Genomic DNA, 20,049 nt, shown 5'->3' with positions numbered 1-20,049 from the left:
AAACGCAAAAAAAGTCTCATAATGTTTTATAGAAAGTTTAAGAATTTGTGTTGGGCCTCATTCAAAACCATCCTGTGCCGCATGCAGCCCACAGACCGTGGGTTGAACAGGCTTGTTCTAACAGTTAGGTCCTTTTTGAGTTGGGGGAGGAGAGAGAAAGGTAAGGAAGGCTCACAGACAGAGATTCATTGTTAATTTAAATCTCAAGGCTTGTCACTGATCCCCTTTCTCTCTACCCATCACTGCCTCACTACACCCAAGTTTAGAAAAAGGTCTCAGGTAGGTTTTCAGGATAGCATTTTGTATTTGCATTTCCATAAAATGCCTATCCATCTGGTTTCTCAATTATGGGTAGGTAAAGCCTTCTGATGAATAAATGAAGCAGTTATAAGTAAAATTATAATTTTGTTATCAGTTATTTAATGAGGTTATTGGTTATAAGCAAAATTGTGAAAGATGACTCTTACTGTGCTACAGAGAATGTCATAAAGCATTTGACTAGGGCACTCTTAGCTCTGGAGGGCTACGGAGTCCTGATATGAAAACTAAGCATGATGGCTGCTTAAGCTCATAGACAGTCATTCTTAATTTTCCTTTACAAATCTGATGCAAGCTAGTAGACTCTACCTTTCACACACACACACATACACACACACACACACACACACACACACACACACACACACACACAAATTTTGAGACAGGGTGTCATCCTGTAGCCCAGGCTGGAATGCAGTGGCACAATCATAACTCACTGCAGCTTCGACCTCCTGGGCTCAAGGGATCATCCTGCCTAAGCCTTACCCAAGTAGCTGGGACCACAGGTATATGTCACTATACCTGGCTTATTTTTTATTTTTAGTAGAGTCGAGGTCTCAACATGTTGTCCAGGCTGGTCTTGAACTCCTGGGCTCAAGCAATCCTCCCACCTCAGCCTCCCAAAGTGCTGAGATTACAGCCATGAGCCGCCATGCCCAGCCCCAATATATTTGTAGACAAAAACTAGGATACAAATTCAGGTGATTCACTCTTAAAGTCCATCCCTGGTCGGGCATGGTGGCTCACGACTGTAATCCTAGCACTTTGGGAGGCCTAGGCGAGCGGTTCACGAGGTCAGGAGATCGCGACCATCCTGGCTAACAAATTAGCCAGGCCTGGTGGCGGGCGCCTGTATTCTCAGCTGCTCAGAAGGCTAAGGCAGGAGAATGGCTGAACCTGGGAGGCGGAGCTTGCAGTGAGCCGAGATCGCGCCATTGCACTGCAGCCTGGGCGACGGAGCGAGACTCCGTCTCAAAAAAAAAAAAAAAAAAAAAAGTCCATCCCTGAATTTCTAGGTTATTTCTGCTCTACAGGGAAGGGAACCCTTAAAATGTTCAAGTCATTAAGTCTAACTGAGGGTGCACTCATAGAAATTCAGAACAGATATTATAAGCAAAGGATAATAGCCTCGTACATATACAGACTGAGCAGAGACCACAAAAACCCAGAATGCTAGATCCTCCCATATGAGAAAATCCCCCATAGAGACAAAGAATGCCAGAAATTTTATATGTATGTATATATGTATGTATTTTTCCTCATCAAATTCTTATATACAATCCTTCAGGCATGGGCTCTTGAATTCTGGCTACAAAATTTGCTAGCTGTCTTTTTTTTTCAGACAGAATCTCATTCTGTTGCCCAGGCTGGAGTGCAGTGGCGTGATCTTGGCTCACTGAAACCTCCACTTTCCAGGTTCAAGCAATTATCATGCCTCAGACTTCTGAGTAGCTGGGACTACAGGTATGTGCCATCATGTCCAGCTAATTTTTGGATTTCTAGTAGAAACAGGGTTTCACCATGTTGGCCAGGCTGGTCTCGAACTTCTGACCTCAAGTGATATGCCCGTCTTGGCCTCTCAAAGTGCTGGGATTACAGTTGTGTAATTCGTTATATAAACTACTCTATCTCTATGAGCTTGTTTCTGCTTCCATAAAGTAATACTACTATCACCTACCTCCTCAGGTTGTTGCAAGCATCTGATGTGTTAATAAATAAAATTTCCAGAATCTAACATGTAGAAGGTACTCAAATGATGGCAATGTTCTCTGACTTGCCTGTATAATGCCCTCATGGCTCATGGCTGATACTGACAGGAATAATACAAGCTGAGCATCCCAAATCCAAAATGCTCCAAAATCCAAAAATTTTGAGCATCTACATGACAGTCACTGGAGCATTTTGAATTTCAGATTTTTAGATTTGGGATGCTCAGTCAGTAAGTAAATCCTAAAATCCAAAAAACAATCCCAAATCTAAAATACTTCTGGTCCCAAACATTTCAGATAAAGGATACTCAACCTGTACTATGTGCTTTATTAAGAGTGAGGGCGGGCCAGGCATGGTGGCTCATGCCTGTAATCCCAGCACTTTGGGAGGACGAGGCAGGCGGATCACGAGGTCAGGAGATCGAGACCATCCTGGTTAATACGATGAAACCCCGTCTTTACTAAAAATACAAAAAATTAGCCGGGCATGGTAGTGGGCACCTGTAGTCCCAGCTACTTGGGAAGCTGAGGCAAGAGAATCAATTCAACCCGGTAGGTAGAGGTTGCAGTGAGCCAAGATCGTGCCACTGCACTCCAGCCTGGGTGACAGGGCAAGACTCTGTCTCAATCAATCAATCAATAAATGAAATGAAATTTTATGTAGTCAAATATACCAACTTTTTTCTCTTATGGCTTCTGGGTCGTGCTTTAAAAAGTGACAGAGCAAGACTCCATCTCAAAAAATAAATAAATAAATAAAAACAACAACAAAAAAGAGTGAGGGCTCTGCCCATCTCTACTAAAAATACAAAAAGTAGCCGGGTGTGGTGGTGCACACCTATAGTCCCAGTTACTTGGGAGGCTGAGGCAGGAGAATAGTTTGAACCTGGGAGGCGGAGGTTTCAGTGAACCGAGATAACGCCACTACACTCCAGCCTGGACAACAGAGCAAGACTCCGTCTCAATCAATCAATACATGAAATGAAATTTTATGTAGTCAAATCTACCAACTTTTTTCTCTTATGGCTTCTGGGTCGTGCTTTAAAAAGCATTCTTCACTTAAAGATTATACACAAAAATACTATCTCAGGTCTTGCAAGGGTTACTTTTAGGTACCTGGAATAGGTGTGACTACAGGTGCGTGCCACCAAACCCAGCTAATTTTTCACTTTTTGTTGTTGTTGTTAAGAGACAGGGTCTTGCCATGTTGCCCAGGCTGGTCTGGAACTCCTGGGCTCAAAAAATCCACCTGCCTCAGCCTCACAAAGTACTGGGATTACAGGTATGAGCCACTGTGTTCAGCCCATACCTAGGTTTTAATTCTTCAGAGGGTTTGGGAATGCAATCAAGGACCTAACACAATGCTGGGCACACAGTGGGCACACACTAGAAGTTAATTCCTTTTTTCTCCCCTCTACTTGGAAATGTACAGCATAACTATGTCCTGGTACTAATAAGCATCCTTACTCCAATCTGTCCTTTTCAGACCCTTGTATTTTCATAGTATTTCCCTTCCTACCACATCCAATCCCTTAACACTTAGCTAGTGTTAACAACCATTAATAAGAGTGATTCACTGACCCAGCAATGAATATTTTCTTTCAGCTTACAGAATTGTTAGAATGATGCCAGCCTCTCCCCAGGTCCAGACCCACCCCTCAGATGTGGCTTCTGAATGATCCACTTGGAGCATGGCCAAGCCACTCCTATCACAGCTGCATACCACATCTACCCCCTCAGGGCAGGACTATGCCATACTTTTAAATTTAGGCATTATTTTTTATGCTATACTTTTGCTTTAAGGATTATTTGGGGGGAACCTCTAATTTTAAATGTTGGTGAGCCCTCTCCCACCACAAGCAGTCAATTTTGTTTTCATACTTTCCCAAAATTTCATATATAATAAACAGATATTCCTAAAGCAGGGACTGAGGCCACAGAACTGTAAACTATTAGCTATGCAGAATAGTCAGTATTTCAAAAATGGAGTAAAAAACCTGAGCAATTTGTATTCCAAGAGATGCCAAAATGAAACCAGCAACAAAGTAAGTTTTTCTGAGGATTAAAGTGGAGGCAAGGATCAAAACCTGGATGTACCTAACACAGAATGGAATGTTAGGATATGCTTCATAGTAATTTAGAGGATTTCAGATGGAGCTTCAATGAAATCCTATATGAATATGGCTTATTTTGGAGGTACTTGTTTTGTGTTGGTTGTTCTGAAATGGTATAATGAGAAATCTTTCAAAGTGTCAAAAACTACTTGTTGATGAATTTTATAGCCAAAAAAAAGATTAAAATATAATAATGTACCCATTCATTGTATTAACCCATTTTAGGTCACTGCTCTTATCCTTTCTCTATCAGCTGCTGAGAGAATAAAATTAAGCAACCAAATCTTATTAGGATAAATTAAACATTTAGCAGTATAACCTCAATTTTGTGGGCTAAAAAAGAGAATCCAGAATGCGTTTTTACCCATTGTAAACAGAGAGATAAACTGCTTCCAGTCCTTTTTTAATGTAGACTAGTTGGACACGTATAATTGAAGTAAATATTTTATGCAACCTGTTAGATTCTGAAATAATTCTCACTAACTGCTAGCAACATTCATCATAGGAATACTGAAGCTTAGCATGGTCAATAATCCCACTCTCTCTTTTCCTAGTAACTACCCTGTTAAAATATAAAACACTAAGCAGACTGGAAAATCAACTAATTTATTTTATTCACTGAAAGAATAAGCATCAAAGATTATTTCTGTCAACTGTTTTTCCCCCACAGATGCAACCATAAGTTATTATGAGGCATCTGTTTTGTCTCATATTACATATTTTAATTCTACAACACTGAATGCCTGATATGCACTAAATATATAATTATTTAACTCTTCTCTTTATATATTTTATCCCCTTAACTGTAATTTTCTTGAAGACAGAGCCTATGTTCTACTTATTTGTGTTTTCTAACCAAGTTACCAATAAATATTTAACGGAAAAATTCCCAGAGGGAAAATGATAAAAAAAAAAAAAGATATTACTAATTAACTGTCTACTGTGTGCAATGCACTCTGGTGCTTTACAAATGTTACCTGAAACAGCTCATGCTGTGAAAGAAAAAATAAATATAGAGAAGCTTAACTTCTAGTTAATCAGAGAAGAGCAGGGATCCAATGCTGGAGCTATCCATTTCCAATGTCACTTAGGAGTCCCTAATTCAGCATGCCTGATGATATATTTATTTGAATGTAATTAAATTCTGCTAAGATACTTAAAGAGAAAAATAATTCTTAAGAGTCTTAATTTCCTACCACAAACTCTACAAATTTGGGACCAAAATTATTCCTAATGGTATCATTCCTGGATGCACTACATGAAATAAGTCAGTCTACAAATATTATGTATGTAGGTGTCAAATATTACACCTATTAATACCAGCTAGGAGCTATGTATAGAAATTAACCTTGAACAAAGCCTGGTAGACTATTAAATAATACTTTCCTGATCTCCTTATCTGCTCTAATTTATTAAAAAAGTATTCCTGGCCAGGAACGGTGGCTCACGCGTGTAATCCCAGCACTTTGGGAGGCTGAGGCGGGTAGATCATGAGGTCAAGAGATCGAGACCATCTGGCCAACATGGTGAAACCTCATCTCCACTAAAAATACAAAAATTAGCTAGGCGTGGTGGCACACCCCTGTAGTCCCAGCTACTCAGGAGGCTGAGGCAGGAGAATCTCCTGAACCAGGGAGGCAGAGGTTGTAGTGAGCCAAGATTGCGCCACTGTCCTCCAGCCTGGCGACAGAGCAAGACTCTGTCTCCAAAAAAAAAAAAAAAAAAAGTATTCCTTAGGTTTTACAGCAACATCAAAAAACTTAAATTCACCTATGATCTTAAAACTCCAAATCAATCTTGGTTTATATTCTATTCTAGTCCTTATCCTTAATTTTACTGCTATAAGTCACAAAAATTGTAATTACCATGTTTTCATGTAACTTTATAAGGATTTTCTAAGTGTTTGCTCATTTTTATATAATTTAACAAGAAAAGACAACAGCACATAAGGAAACAGAATAATGACTCTGGAATCATGCATATATTAGAATCCTGGCTCTACTACTTTTCATCCAGCTATGAGAATCTCTGAGCTTCTATTTCCTCATTTATAAAATGTGTAATAAGAAAAACAGTAATAGTAGTAAGCTGGTAGCTTGAAGAGTAACTTATATATTATAACACATATAAAGTGTATATCCATATACAAAGGAAGCTATCATTAGTTACTAACATCATTACTGGCCTACTGATGATTATTAACAATTTTCCTGTTGTTATATATTTACTGTATCTTCCAAAATTTTCCACCACTGTTAATAGTATAAAGCTCATCTATAATGTGGCTTTTTGCTTTAAACAAATTATCTTTAGGTGAAATGTTTCCATCAAATAGATTTAATAAGTCTAGCTAACACGAACATTTTTATAATACTATCCTATTGTTTTCCTAAAAAAGTAACAATTTACATTAATATTATTTTATTAATGTTTGTCTATACCTGTTTTTTTTTTTTTTTTTTTCAATTTTATTTTGAGACAGGGTCTTGCTCTATCACCCAGGCTGGAGTGCAGTGGAGCAATTTTGACTCACTGCAATCTCCACCTCCTGAGTTCAAGTGATTCTCATGCCTCAGACTCCCTAGTAGTTTGGGAGTGTAAAGGCATGCATCACCACACCCGGATAATTTTTTTTTTTTGTATTTTTAGTAGAGACAGGGTTTCGCCATGTTGGCCAGGTTGATCTTGAACTCCTGGCCTCAAGTGATCCACTCACCTCGGCCTCCCAAAGTGCTGGGAGTGATCTGCCCGCCTCAGCCTCCCAAAGTGCTGGGATCACAGGTGTGAGCCACCATACCTGGCTGACTTACTGAGTTCATTCTTTTCTTATACATACTCCAAAGAAACACTTTACAATTACTGTGCTGGAAGATATTTTTATCAAGCTAATCTAACTATAATCTTACTGGTCTCCCCAAAGTTATCAGTTATACTAGACAACCCTGAGGGACATATTTCACAAATATTTAGGTAATGACTCCATTTAACTCAGGTGATTCTGAGATTTAGTCTGAAAATTATAATGAACTGCTATTATGTTTCATGATTTTAGAAAGAAAGATTTGGATATATACTTACCACATTAGGATTAAATGGTGGTGGAATCTTCTTTTGTACAAGGTCAGTCCAGCTGAGTGATTCAAAAAAAGGATGACTCTGAATTTCAAGCTGGAATATTAAAAAAATGTTTGACTAATGCTGAAGAATATATTAAGTACTAACTGCATAATTTTATGAAGCCACACTATTATTTTCCCCCTCAATGACTCTTTTTAGGAACATGTGTATGTTATTTGTGTAGCAAAATGATGTTATTCATGTAAGCAATAGAAAGACTGAAAAAAAGTTACTTAGAATGATCTACTTAAACTTAAGTTGTATTCTCTTCACAGTCAGTTTCCTCACTGGTAAAATGGGGATAACATTTCTGCCCTAAATACTTCAGGAGAAGTATGTTTTAAGGATCAGTGTAAAGTATGGATGTAAAGTGCTATGAAAAGAATAAAGCACTACAGAGGTACAAAGAATAAGCGTTATTACTGGAGTGGGGGGGGGGTAAAGAAGTTGGGCAGAGAGCTTTATATAGTAGAGTAGAAATAAAATCTGTCGTGAGTTCTACTAATAAAAAATATCCCACTCAGGGTTGGTATTACCAAACAACGGCACAGTATTGACTCTAGCTTTTTTTCCTTCAAGGTGCCATGGGAGTGTGTAAAGCAGGATCCAACCTAATTTGGTGGGTTAAAAAAGACTTCTTGGAGAAAATGGTATCTCATCAGAGGTCTGAAAAATGAGTAAGAATTCAGCCAGACAAAAGAATGGGGAGAGCATGTTCCAGAAAGGTTCTGAGGTGGCAAAGAGGTTAGTATGGTCAAGAAAATGAGAGTCCAATATGGCTGCAGTGTAGGGAAGGATGAGACTGTCACATAAGGTGAAGCTCAAGAGCTAAACTGGCTGTATCATATCAGGTCTACATTAAACATTTTGGATTTTGCTGTAAGGTCGCAAGAAGCCATCAAGGGGATTTAGTCATGAGAGTACCATCATAACGTGTTTTTTTTGTTTTTTAAAGCATCAGGTTGGTGAGAAATGTTTTTTAAACCACCACCCTGGGCCAGGCGCAGTGGCTCACACCTATAATCCCAGTACTCTGGAAGGCCGAAGTGGGAGGATCACTTGAACCCAGGAGTTCAAACCCAACCTGGGCAATACAATGAGACTCCCCCATCTCTGCAAAATAGTGTGGTGGCACGCACCTGTAATCCAGCTATTTGGGGGCTGAGGTGGGAGGATCACTTGAACCTGGGAAGTTGAGCTGTGATAACACCACTACACTCCAGCATCGGCGACAAGAGCAAAACCCTGTCTCAAAAAAAAAAAAAAAAAAAAAAAAAAAGTCCTCCAAAACACCACCCTGGCTACAGAGAGAATTAGATTGAAGAGTCAAGACAAGACCAGATAAAGGAAAAGCAGCTACCACTGTAACCAGACTAAAGATGACAAATAGTAAGAAAAGAGTAGCAGCAGTGGGGCTAGAAAGAAATGTCTGGATATGGGATTTAGGCAGCAAACGGAACAGGACCTGGCTGTTTGTTGAATATGGAAGTAAGGAAGAAGGAAAAATCAAGAATGCCTCTCAGATTTCTGGCCTGAACAGCCACATGGACAGTGATGTCCTTTAATACAAAAGGGAGCACAGGGGGACAATAGCGGCATTTGAGGTACTCTCAAGAACTCCAAGTGGCGGTGGTGAGCAGGCAGATACTATGTAAGTCTAGAGTTTAGAAGAGAGGGCTGAAGAGTAAAGAAAAGATATAAATGTGTGAGATGAAAACACATAGATAACTAAAGCCATGGGATCAATTGAGATTGCCCAGGAAGACAGCACAGAAGAATAGAGGGTTTAGGACAACAGGGCACCGCAACACCTGAAGGTTGAAAAGGAGCTTACACAGGAGGTGATGGAGAATGGTCCAGAAATACAGAAAGAAAAGCCTGAGATGAGACGTATGTGTGCTCTTGCAGAAGCCTAGGGAACAGGAGAGTGTTGCCAAGTTTAAATGCTGCTGAGGGCGGCGTAAGTTGAAGAAAAGAAGTATCCAGCAATTCTCCTGGCTATTTTGTGGTAGACTGAGAAATGAAAGAGCTTGGGAAAGGGAGACTGAACAAAGAAAACTTTCAACAAGTTTGGCTAAGAAGGGAAGAAGATAGAGTAATACCTCTCAGGAGAGTAAGACTGAGGGATTTTTTTTGGCTTAAGAAGCAACAGATTTGATAACATTTAATTACTGACTGGAAGGAACCAGAAAAAACGGGAGCAGTTATTTGTGCAAAACAAACAAACAAGCATGAACAGGGTTCCTTACAAAAGGACAGGATCTAGTGCACAGGTGGAAACAGACCTTTTCCACTACAACAGGAGGAAGGAAATGACAGGATGCTGCAGGTTTATATAGATAGGCGTGTGGATTTGATAGCAGGAAGCTAAGTTAGCTCCACTCTGATGATTCTATTTTCCTTACAAAATAGAAGGCAAGATCATCTGTTAAAAGTGAAGAAGAAGAAAGGGAATCTGGGAAGTCTGGAGAGAAGGTATGAAATAGTTAATATAGAGAGGAGGAGAGTAAGCTACACAGAGAAACAAAGAGTATTACCAGACAGTGGGGAAGCACAGACGAGGTTCACAGTGCTTCCAATATGCCCAGTTTGTTACTTTCTTTAGCACTGTTCAGCAGCCCACGAGATGATAGTTGGATTCATCTAGAGCTGCAATCTCCATCAATGAATTCAATAAATGGACCAAGGGACAAGGAGGTGTGAAATATTAGCAAGACTGTCTGGAACAACGGAAAGGAAGTTGTTGGCAGAGCTACCAGTTGAACTGGGGAGCGGGGCGTAGAGCAGTAGCAGCAAAGTCTTTTATTCACAGCTCAAGTTCAAGACTGATAAGCAGCCTCCAAGAATATCTGAGAAAGCAATTTAAAAGTTCATATTTCTTAATATTTTGTGAATTTACTGACACACAAACATAATGCCAGTAACTACACTACAAATTTAATTACCCTGATTTGAAACAAACATGCAGATTCCCTAATTATCTCAAGAAGGTCTCACCAAATTCCAAAAAAAAAAGCGATTTAGTGTTCAAGTCAAAAGACATTACCTCATGCAGACAAGAGGCACTTCACAAATTCCTGCTAAAGGAAATGATTTAGATGTTTAGATAGTCCCAAACCCTCAACAAAAAGCTTACTAGTTGGTTAGTCTCTGTGTTATTAGTTCATGAAAATGTTAGTATTATTTAGCAATAAAAACAGCAAAAGAAAGTTTAGGTAGTGAAAATATGCCACACAACACTTTTTAAAAAGAAGAGGAGGGGAATTTGTAATAAATGAAAATCAAGTAAATAACAGGGGGCGAAAGTGTATGTGGTGGACAGGGCGAAAGTGCATCCAAGAGAAAATGCTTTAAATACTATATAGTTTTATATAAACACAGGTGAAAACTATGGGGACAAGTATGCTTTTTTTCCATGTTGCTATTCAGCTCGTGTTGTATTCATTCAATTAAATACCATATAAAATAAAGCTTTATTTCCAAATTTTAAATAAGCTTAAATAAAGCTGGAGCTGGGAAAGCTGTTACATACAAAGTCTTCCTTGGCACCAAGTCGATTTTGCCTGTCTTTTTCTAGGAGTTCTTCCAGAATGGACCAGGCTGTAAGGCTCACTCCTGGCCTCAAACTTAGGGGTTTGTGAAGGATATTGTCATACATTTCAGCAACATCTCGGCAATAAAAAGGAGGCTGAGAAAAAAAAAAAAAGCAAAATAAAACTTAGTGGTAAACAAATTATGCGAAAATGGGGTTAAAATGGCTTTGATCTTGAGGGAGCAGTCAGTTGAAAAAATGTATGGACCTCTTAGGTCGTGTAGATACCTGCAGTGTGGCTTCCTGAAGTGAAGAGATTCTAAAACCCAACACATCTCAGAGCTTAATAAGTGTTTACTGAATAAATTAGAGCCAGTTCATTCAATAGCACCTTGTAGACAGCTGTTAAATTATATACAACTTGTAGTAGTATCTGTTTTAGAGAAAATGACCAACCTTATCGTATACATAATGACAGAATCATCGGAAACGGAAGTTCAAGACAGATCAAACATTAATTTCAGACTTGGGAATAAACTCACTAAAACAAAGGAATTTCTAGTAGAGATGGAGGCCTGTAGATAATGTTCCTTAGGTACTTACAACAGAGATAATATTATGACTGTACTCTGCAGAATTAAAAATGCCACCGTGACAGCCAAAAGACTTGGGGTATGGCTTCAACACAAGCATTAGCTAATTATCTAATTATAAAGATTTAAAGTAAAAATAAAGGCCAGGCGTGGTGGCTCACACCTGTAATCCCAGCACTTTGGGAGGATGAGATGGGCAGATCACTTGAGGCCAGGAGTTCAAGACCAGCCTGGGTAACATGGTGAAACCCTGTCTCTACTGAAAATATAAAAAACCAGCCAGGCATGGTGGTGTAGGCCAGTAGTCCCATCTACTCAGGAGACTGAGGCACGAGAATTGGTTGAACCTGGGAGGTGGAGGATGCAGTGAGCTGAGATTGTGCCACTGCACTCCATCCTTGGTCACAGAGCAAGACCCCATCTCAAATAAAATAAATAAATAAATAAATAAACAAACAAACAACTTTTGAGAAAAAAAAAATGAGCTGTACAGGTTTCTGTACTCTGGGAATAAGAGGAAGGAAGATTATCATGCTACTCAGGTTCTATCTGCAAGGTTGTAATATGTAACCTACAAAACTACTTCCTTTTGAATTAATGTATCCAGAGCACCAGAAACATTTTTCCAAAGAGGGAATTACCATGTAAAATGTTACTGTTTATTTTTTTTTCCCAAAAACCTCCCAATTTATTCACCAGAGGACTGGTCTCTAACATTTTACCCTTGTGGGTTTGTTTTTACCTCTTAAATATTAGTTACTAGTATTTTTATAAAATAAGATTAATCTGACCTAAAACATTAAAATGACATTTTTTTCTTTTTAGTCTCCTTTTGTGAAAATTAGAAAAGTAATATATGCTTGTTGTAACAAATCTAGACAATACAGAAGTTTACAAAATAAAAAGTGAGGCCAGGTACAGTGGCTCACACTGGAAATCCCAGCACTTTGGGAGGCTGAGGCGGGCAGATCACTAGAGCTCAGGAGTTTGAGATCAGCCTGGGCAACATGGCGACACCCTGTCTCTACTAAAAATACAAATAAATAAATAAATAAATTAGCTAGGCAGGGTGGTGCATGCCTGTAGTCCTAGCTACTCAGCAGGCTGAGGTGGGAGAAGCATCAGAGCCTGGGAAGTCAAGGTTGCAGTGAGTCGTGATCATTCCACTGTACTCCAACCTGAGCAACACAGTGAGACTGTCTCAAAAAAAAAAAAAAAGTAAAAATAATAAAGTATACATAGTTTTTAAAGTTAAGGGACTTTTATAGGCTTGTCACTTTTCCTTTCCTTTATGTAGGAAAGAAAAAGCTTATCTTTTAAAATATAACTCTTTTTTTTTGTTTGTTTTTTGGTCTTTTTTGAGACAGAGTCTCGCTTTGTTGCCCACACTGGAATGCAGTGGCATGATCACCACTCACTGTAACCTCCGCCTCCCGGGTTCAAGTGATTCCCCTGACTCAGCCTCCCAAGTATCTGGGATTACAGGGGCACGCCACTGTGCCAGATTAATTTTTGTATTTTTAGTAGAGATGAGGTTTTGCCATGTTGGCCAGGCTGGTCTTGAACTCCTGACCTAAGGTGATCCGCCTGCTTGGGCTCCCAAAGTGCTGGGATTACAGGCGTGAGCCACTGCAGCTGGCCAAAATAAAACACTTTAAAACAATCAGTAAAAGTTTGATTAATAAAATATATGTTTCAAATGTCCTCTTTTGAATCAACTGCATTTTATGTGCAATGATATGTTGTCAAAGTCCTCTAAATAAATTAGAAGGATTCTGAAATATGAAGATGGCAAATAAACAGTGCTTAAAGGGAAATCAGGTATAAAGTGGCTTTCCAATGTTTTAAGTCAGCAGCATAACCAGACAACTAGATCTTTTGACATGCAGGTCACGGTCAAGGGCAAAGAAGAGATGGTGTTGGCTTTCACAGGAATCTATCATTCGAAACTAGCAAGATAAAACAAATGCTCTGAAATGTACTTCATGTTCTGAATTTAACTGTAAGCTCCACATTTCAATGAAAAGCAAACAGACACTCAGCTCAGGTCTTGGCTGACAGCGGCATTTAACATCAGCGCTACACGTAGCAGCAGCTTCAGGGATTTGCACATCGTTCCCAGCACAAGGCTGCTGGACACTTAGGGGACCACAAAAGGAGTCTAGAAACTGTTCTAAACATGTCATAAAGCCTACAGAAAAACATACATGTTTGAGCTAAAGCTATTTGAGCTAACTAAAATGCCTACACTGTTTGCTTTGGGTTGGAATAACATTAACTCAATGTAGTGAAAAAACTTTATTCTTGTTAATCAGAAGTTCTGGCCAGCCTACGTGTCTTTAACTAAGAACTGGGCAAACTGACTGCATAAACATCACTTTTTTTCAAGAAAAATTTTAAGACATGGTGTTTTCAGGGATGTGAATAGAGTGATCTTCAATGATGGGAAAAGCTGAGCACCTATGTATTAATTAAATCTATTAAACAAAATAAAAAGCAAAAACCAAAATACCTTATCTTCTTAAATACAGTAATTTATTGATAAATGCAAAAATCATTTTCTGTTCATTATCTTAAAATTAGAGTAATATTTGATTTACTCAAATATTACTGAATGGAAGCAGATAATTTTAATATTACAACCAGGTGTCTATTTCTAAAAATGCCAGGGGTGAGAACATCTGAAATAGTTATTAGTATAACAGAGAAACAATTATATTAATTTAAAAAAACTGGTAACAACATAAAAAGGAGTTTTTTTGTCCTTTTTTTTTTGAGACAGAATCTCCCTCTGTCACCTAGGCTGGAGTACACTGGTACAATCTTGGCTCACTGCAAATTCTACCTCCTGGGTTCAAGCGATTCTTGGGCCTCCATCTCCCAAGTAGCTGGGACTACAGTATGCACCACCATAGGCAGATAATTTTTTGTATTTTTAGTAGAGATGGGATTTCGCCATGTTCCCCATGCTGGTCTCAAACTCCTGGCCTCAAGAGATCTGCCTGCCTCTGCCTCTCACAGTGCTCAGATTACAGGGTGAGGCACCATGCCCAGCCTCTTTTTGTACTTTTTCCTAATGTGGTTTTGAGTTCATTAAACCAGGCTATTACTGCTCTGTTAGTGCTATCTAAGTGTCCATGAGATTCTTAAGGTGGGAGAGAGAGACAGACAGACAATCAAATCAATGAGAATACATTGGAATAAAGAGATATAGAAATACATACCAATCCATACAGCATTTCATACAGAACAGCCCCAAGGCACCACCAATCCACAGTATTGTCATAGGGCTGTTTTCTAATTACTTCAGGTGCAAGGTACTATAGAAAATAATAAAATATGAGAGCAACTTGGTAAACAAATCAAGACAAAATTTATAAATAATTGAGAAATTTAATAAATTTTAGTTGTTGCTATCATACTAAAACCAAATTATCTAGATTTCCAGTGGGTTGGGTATTCTCAGTCTACACCAGTGGTTCTTAGGTAACATCACGTAGGACACTTCAAAATACATGTATTCTGCATTTCTCCTCGGAAACTGTGAGATAGTTAAAATAAATAAAAGAGTATAGTGAAGGTAGAATCTGTAATTCTCAATAGGTGAAGTAGGTATTTGTGGGGAAAGTCTTTCAAAGATTATCTTAGAAGTTCATTTGGTCATTACTCATGTTTTCCTCTTAAATACATTTTTTTTTTTTTTTTTTTTTTTTGAGACAGGATCTTACTCTGTTGCCCAAGCTGGAATGCAGTGGCACAATCACAGCTCACTGCAGCCTCGACCTCCTGGGCTCAGGTGATACTCCCACCTCAGCCTCCCGAGGAGCTAGGACTACAGGCATGCACCACCATACCTGGCTAGTTTTTTGTATTTTTCATAGAGACAGGGGTTTAGCCATGTTGCCCAGGCTGGTCTAGAACTTCTGGGCTCAAACAATCTGCCCACTTTGGTCTCCCAAAGTGCTGGGATTACAGGCATGAGCTACAGCACCTAGCAAGAATTGTTAATGTAGCAATTATAATCCTTTTTTTTTCTTTTCAGTAAAAAAGAATGAATTGTATTCTCATTTGAGAATTATAACAGCAATTCTCTAACATATTATTTAGAAAACTTGTGTAAGTTGTAGATGTCTATTTACATTTTAATTTGCAGGAAATTTAGACTCATCACAACTTAACACATCTAAGACAGTGAACTCGAATTTTACATTCCAAAATATATTACCTCTTCCCATATGAAATACACGTAAGAAAGTAATTTCCTCTTAAGCTTTTTTATGTGATCTAAAGAAATGGCAAAATATTTTAACTATGAAATTAATATACAATAACAAAAAATGTTTCTTCATATATAAACCAAAACAGAATGGTTATAAATATATACAAGCGCCAGGGTTAGATAGAAAAAAGAAGGAAAAACTCATTTCAAGGTAAATACTTGTTACTTAGAGATACTTTTAGTTAAGTTTCTGAACTCAATTAGAAGCCATTTTCTCACACATTTTCAACATTGTATTTGCAAGTACTCCACGATAAAGATGAAATATTACATGGTACCTACAATCATTATAAATACCTTGGAATTTGGACAGTTTAAAATAAACCAAACTTGTTTCTGTGTGTGAAGTATGAATAATAAAGGTTTTACATGATTTGTAAGGATTATTATTATTGTCAAAAATAGATACTTTTTTTGCTAGCTAACATGATTAGAAAATGGGATGGTCTGGTAAATAAATTCTGATTTGTGATTTTTTTTCCATATCCACTGCTTTATTTTCTTCTGGTAAGTAAACACTTAATTTTATTACAAAAGATTTCAAGCATACAAAAAAAATGAGAAAAACCAATGTTTTTGGTTTTTGTAACCAAAATGTAGAAAATGTAACCAAATGTAGAAAAACTACAACTGAGATATAGTCAAGTGTTAATATTTTGCCATATTTGCTTTAGCTCATTTTTTAAAAGAAAAACAGCTTTATTAAAATAGTCACATACCACACAATTCACCCATTTAAAGTGTGTGATTCAATGTTGTTAACACATTCACAAAAAGAACACTTTCATCACTAATTTGTGATTTTTAAAGGATTAGAAATATAATTTTCTACAATATTTATTTTAGAACAAAAACAAAAAAAGAAATATAATTAAATGTGTAAAGAAGTTTAAGGTAAACTTCTCACACTAAAAACAAATAAACATAATTTATATTTGTTGGATTATTCAAAAGGGTCTTGCGGTATCTAACAATCACAGTTAAAAATACCCAACTATCAAGGCATGATTATCAGATATTTCCAGCTGGCTGGAAGCTGAAATGACAGTTTTTATTCTACTTTTCTTATTTTAAATTTATATATGCAATCTGTAATTCACATTTGCATTTTATACATGATTATATGAATGACAATGAGATATATTTCTTACCTCTGGTGTCCCACAGAATGTGGTAGTGGTGTCAGAAATAGCAATTCCTTCTTTACAAAGCCCAAAATCTGTTAAGACAACATGTCCCTGACAAATACAGGGGCGGTAAGATAAAAGAGTGCATAAATAGGAATTGACAATTTTTCAGTAAGTTTTTCTTTTTTTTTGAAACAGAGTCTTACTCTGTTGCCCAGGCTGGAGTGCAGCGATGCGATCTCGGCTCACTGCAACCTCTGACTCCTGAGTTCAAGCAATTCTCATGCCTCAGTCTCCTGAGAAGCTGGGACCACAGGTGCATGCCACCTGGCTAATTTCGCCATGTTGCCCAGGCTGGTTTTGAACTCCTGACCTCAAGTGATCCGCCCACTTTGGCCTCCCAAAGTGCTGGGATTACAGGTGTGAGCCACCACACCCAGCCAATAAATTAACAGTTTTAAAAATCCTTTTAGTTTCACATAATTATAGATCCACAGGAAATTGCAAAATAGCATACAGAGGAAATTGTCATTGGTACAAATACTATTAACCAGACTGTCAACCTTATTCAGTTTTCACTTTTTACATGCATGCTTTGTGTGTGTGCTTAGCTCTAAGCAATACAGATATATAGATTCATGTAACAACCACCACAATCAAGACACAACTATTTCATTGCAAAGGAACTTCCCTAATGCTACCCCTTTATCTTTGCACTCTCTATCCCCTTGGACCCTGTCAACCACTAATCTGTTCTCCATCTCTACAGTTTTGTCATTTGGGGAATGTTATATAAATAAAATAACACAGTTCAGAATCTCTGAGACTTTTTTTGCACTAAGCATAAAAGCAACAACAAAAATTGAGAACTAGTAGATTTTTAAAAGAGAATACTTACTACTGAATCCAAAAGAATATTTTCTGGTTTCAAGTCTCTACCAAATTAAAAGGAAGGAAAAGCAAAACTGAATACAAACCGAAATAAAATACTGTTATATGTAATTTTTACAAGTATATTTAAAAATTGTACCTGTATACTATTTTGATGGAGTGTAAGTAACCCAATGCACTAGCAATTTCAGCAGCATAAAACCTAGCTCTGTGCTCAGGAAAGGACCGTTCTCTTTGTAAGTGGAAAAAAAGCTGTAAAATTGGTTGAGGAGTAGGAGAGACAGAATGTTAGCATCATTCACACATAGCATTAGACAAATATATTTGGTAAATACAAGGTAGGAATTGTTCTTTGTTACTTTGAACGTGAGCTAAAAACATAACAAGGCACAGAACTGTGACTCCCCTTCATCCATCCCCCCACCTAACAATCATTCTCTCTCTTTAACCACGTGTCTTTGTTTACCCTTGCTAATGTCACTCATCTCCCATTTACTACTCAATGCAATAATGTCCTCACCCTTCCAGGCAACTGCTCTGGAAAAGATTATCAATGAAGATCAATGATCTTGATATTGCCATGTAATTATCTTACAGAACCTTTCTGGACTATGTTTTCCATTTGAAAAAAACAAAACAAAACACTATTCAGAGATTAAAAACTAGTGCCCAGGAGAACAAATATAACCATATGAGTATGTATCTCCATAGATATAATTTACTTGAGCCAAATACTGTTTTTCAAAAACTATGAATTAGTTGGTAACATTAAAAACTGGGAATTTGGGGGTAAAAATTCACGGTTTTAGTTTCTTTTTTAAAAAAAGATAAGCTCTGGACCATTAGGCCTACTCTTCACAGCAGCAGCAACTGGTTGCAGCTAAACAGCAGTTGGACTCTCTAGTTCATTTCTTATACTTCCTAATTTTTAATTTATTTCTTATAACCTGGCCTTTAACTAAGGTTACTGCGTGGGGGAAGTTCCCACTGGGTCCCTTGGCTTCGAAGATAAAAATCTCTCCTTGAGTCTTGGTGAATTCCATCTCTGCTCCTTTCTGGCCTCGGAAAATGCAGGGATGACACAGTTTCTGTTCTCGGTCCACTGTTATTTTTTCTCCAAATACCCTTCCCAGGTAACTTGATCCATTCTGTTGATTTTAACCACCACCTTAAAGTTGATGTCTCCTATGTGGACTTTACCCAATGACTTTGATGTAGAAAATCAATGAGGAAGCTGAGGCTCAGAGAGGCTTATCTGCCGAGTATCATAAAACCTACTTGTTTTTATTCTACTTTGCTCTGAAAAAGACACGAGGTAGTATACAAAGCTAAGTATTCATATGTCAAGGTTAAAATTTCTAAGTATGAACACTGGGGGAAAATAAGAGTATTAATGTATGGAAACCACACTCCTCCTGCCTCTAACTTTTCTCTTCATCTTTAACCCTTTTTTACCTATTACCCACTCAACTTCTCCTCCACCCACCCTGGCATTCTATTGTATTTTATTCTCCTTTTTTCATTATCTTGCATCTTTCAGATGACAAGCCTACCTCTTTCAATCTTTGCCAGTGAGCAGTCACTGTACAAAAAGGTCTCAGAAGCAGAGCCCTAAAAGAGCACGAAGAAACCACACATAAAGCAGGGAGCTTGCAGTGGGATCTCACCTGCACTAGATGCTTCTCATGAACATTTCAAAGACACAAGGTGGCACTTAAGAATGGGCTCTGCAGTTGAGATATCTAGGTTAAATCCAGGGCCTGACACTTATCAGAACACTGTAACATTGAGACTGTTATTTAACCTCTCTGAACCTCAATTTTCTTATTTATAAACAAGAAAATCTTGGCCATGTATGGTCTCTCACACCTGTAATCCCAGCACTTTGGGAGGCCGAGGTGGGTGGATCATGAGGTCAGGAGTTCGACACCATCCTGGCCAACATGGCGAAACCCTGTCTCTACTAAAAATACAAAAATTAGCTCGGCGTCATGGCACATGCCTGTAATCTCAGCTACTCGGGAGGCTGAGGCAGGAGAATCGCTTGAACCAGGGTGTCGAAGCTTGCAGTGAGCTGAGATCGCACCACTGCACTCCAGCCTGGTGACAGAGAGACTCTATCTCAATAAACAAATAAATAAATAAGAAAGAAAATTTCATTAAACGGGCATAATAGTGTCTTCTGAAGGAGTTGTGATTTACTGACATAATGCATGTAAAATCATTGCAAAGTGCCAAGCCTCAATAAATTCTCTTTACCTGTCAGCACTCAGGCACACACAAAATTAAATGAAAACCTTCAAGGTGAAAACAATACGGGGTCACCTGCATCAGTGAATCAGGATGCCTGAGAGATGCATAATCTTGCC

At 38.1% G+C, this 20,049-nt stretch overlaps 1 protein-coding gene across 11 annotated transcripts in view; it reads right to left on the bottom strand.

Moving 5' to 3' along the window:
- Positions 1-20,049, bottom strand: part of LOC111549202 (serine/threonine-protein kinase Sgk3) — a 194,759-nt gene that overhangs the window by 3,244 nt on the left and 171,466 nt on the right. For all 11 annotated transcript variants that reach the window (XM_023222321.2, XM_023222316.2, XM_023222319.3 and 8 more), the window contains 6 exons: positions 17,820-17,932; positions 17,688-17,724; positions 16,814-16,900; positions 14,608-14,703; positions 10,791-10,946; positions 7,220-7,309 (listed from right to left, as the gene is read on the bottom strand). In XM_023222321.2, coding sequence (XP_023078089.1) covers positions 7,220-7,309; positions 10,791-10,946; positions 14,608-14,703; positions 16,814-16,900; positions 17,688-17,724; positions 17,820-17,932 — 579 coding nt within the window. The remainder of the gene's footprint in view (positions 1-7,219; positions 7,310-10,790; positions 10,947-14,607; positions 14,704-16,813; positions 16,901-17,687; positions 17,725-17,819; positions 17,933-20,049) is intronic.

Source organism: Piliocolobus tephrosceles, chromosome 7, assembly GCF_002776525.5.
Source record: "Piliocolobus tephrosceles isolate RC106 chromosome 7, ASM277652v3, whole genome shotgun sequence".
Classification (NCBI taxonomy): domain Eukaryota; kingdom Metazoa; phylum Chordata; class Mammalia; order Primates; family Cercopithecidae; genus Piliocolobus; species Piliocolobus tephrosceles.
This window is presented reverse-complemented; position numbering and strand designations above follow the sequence as displayed.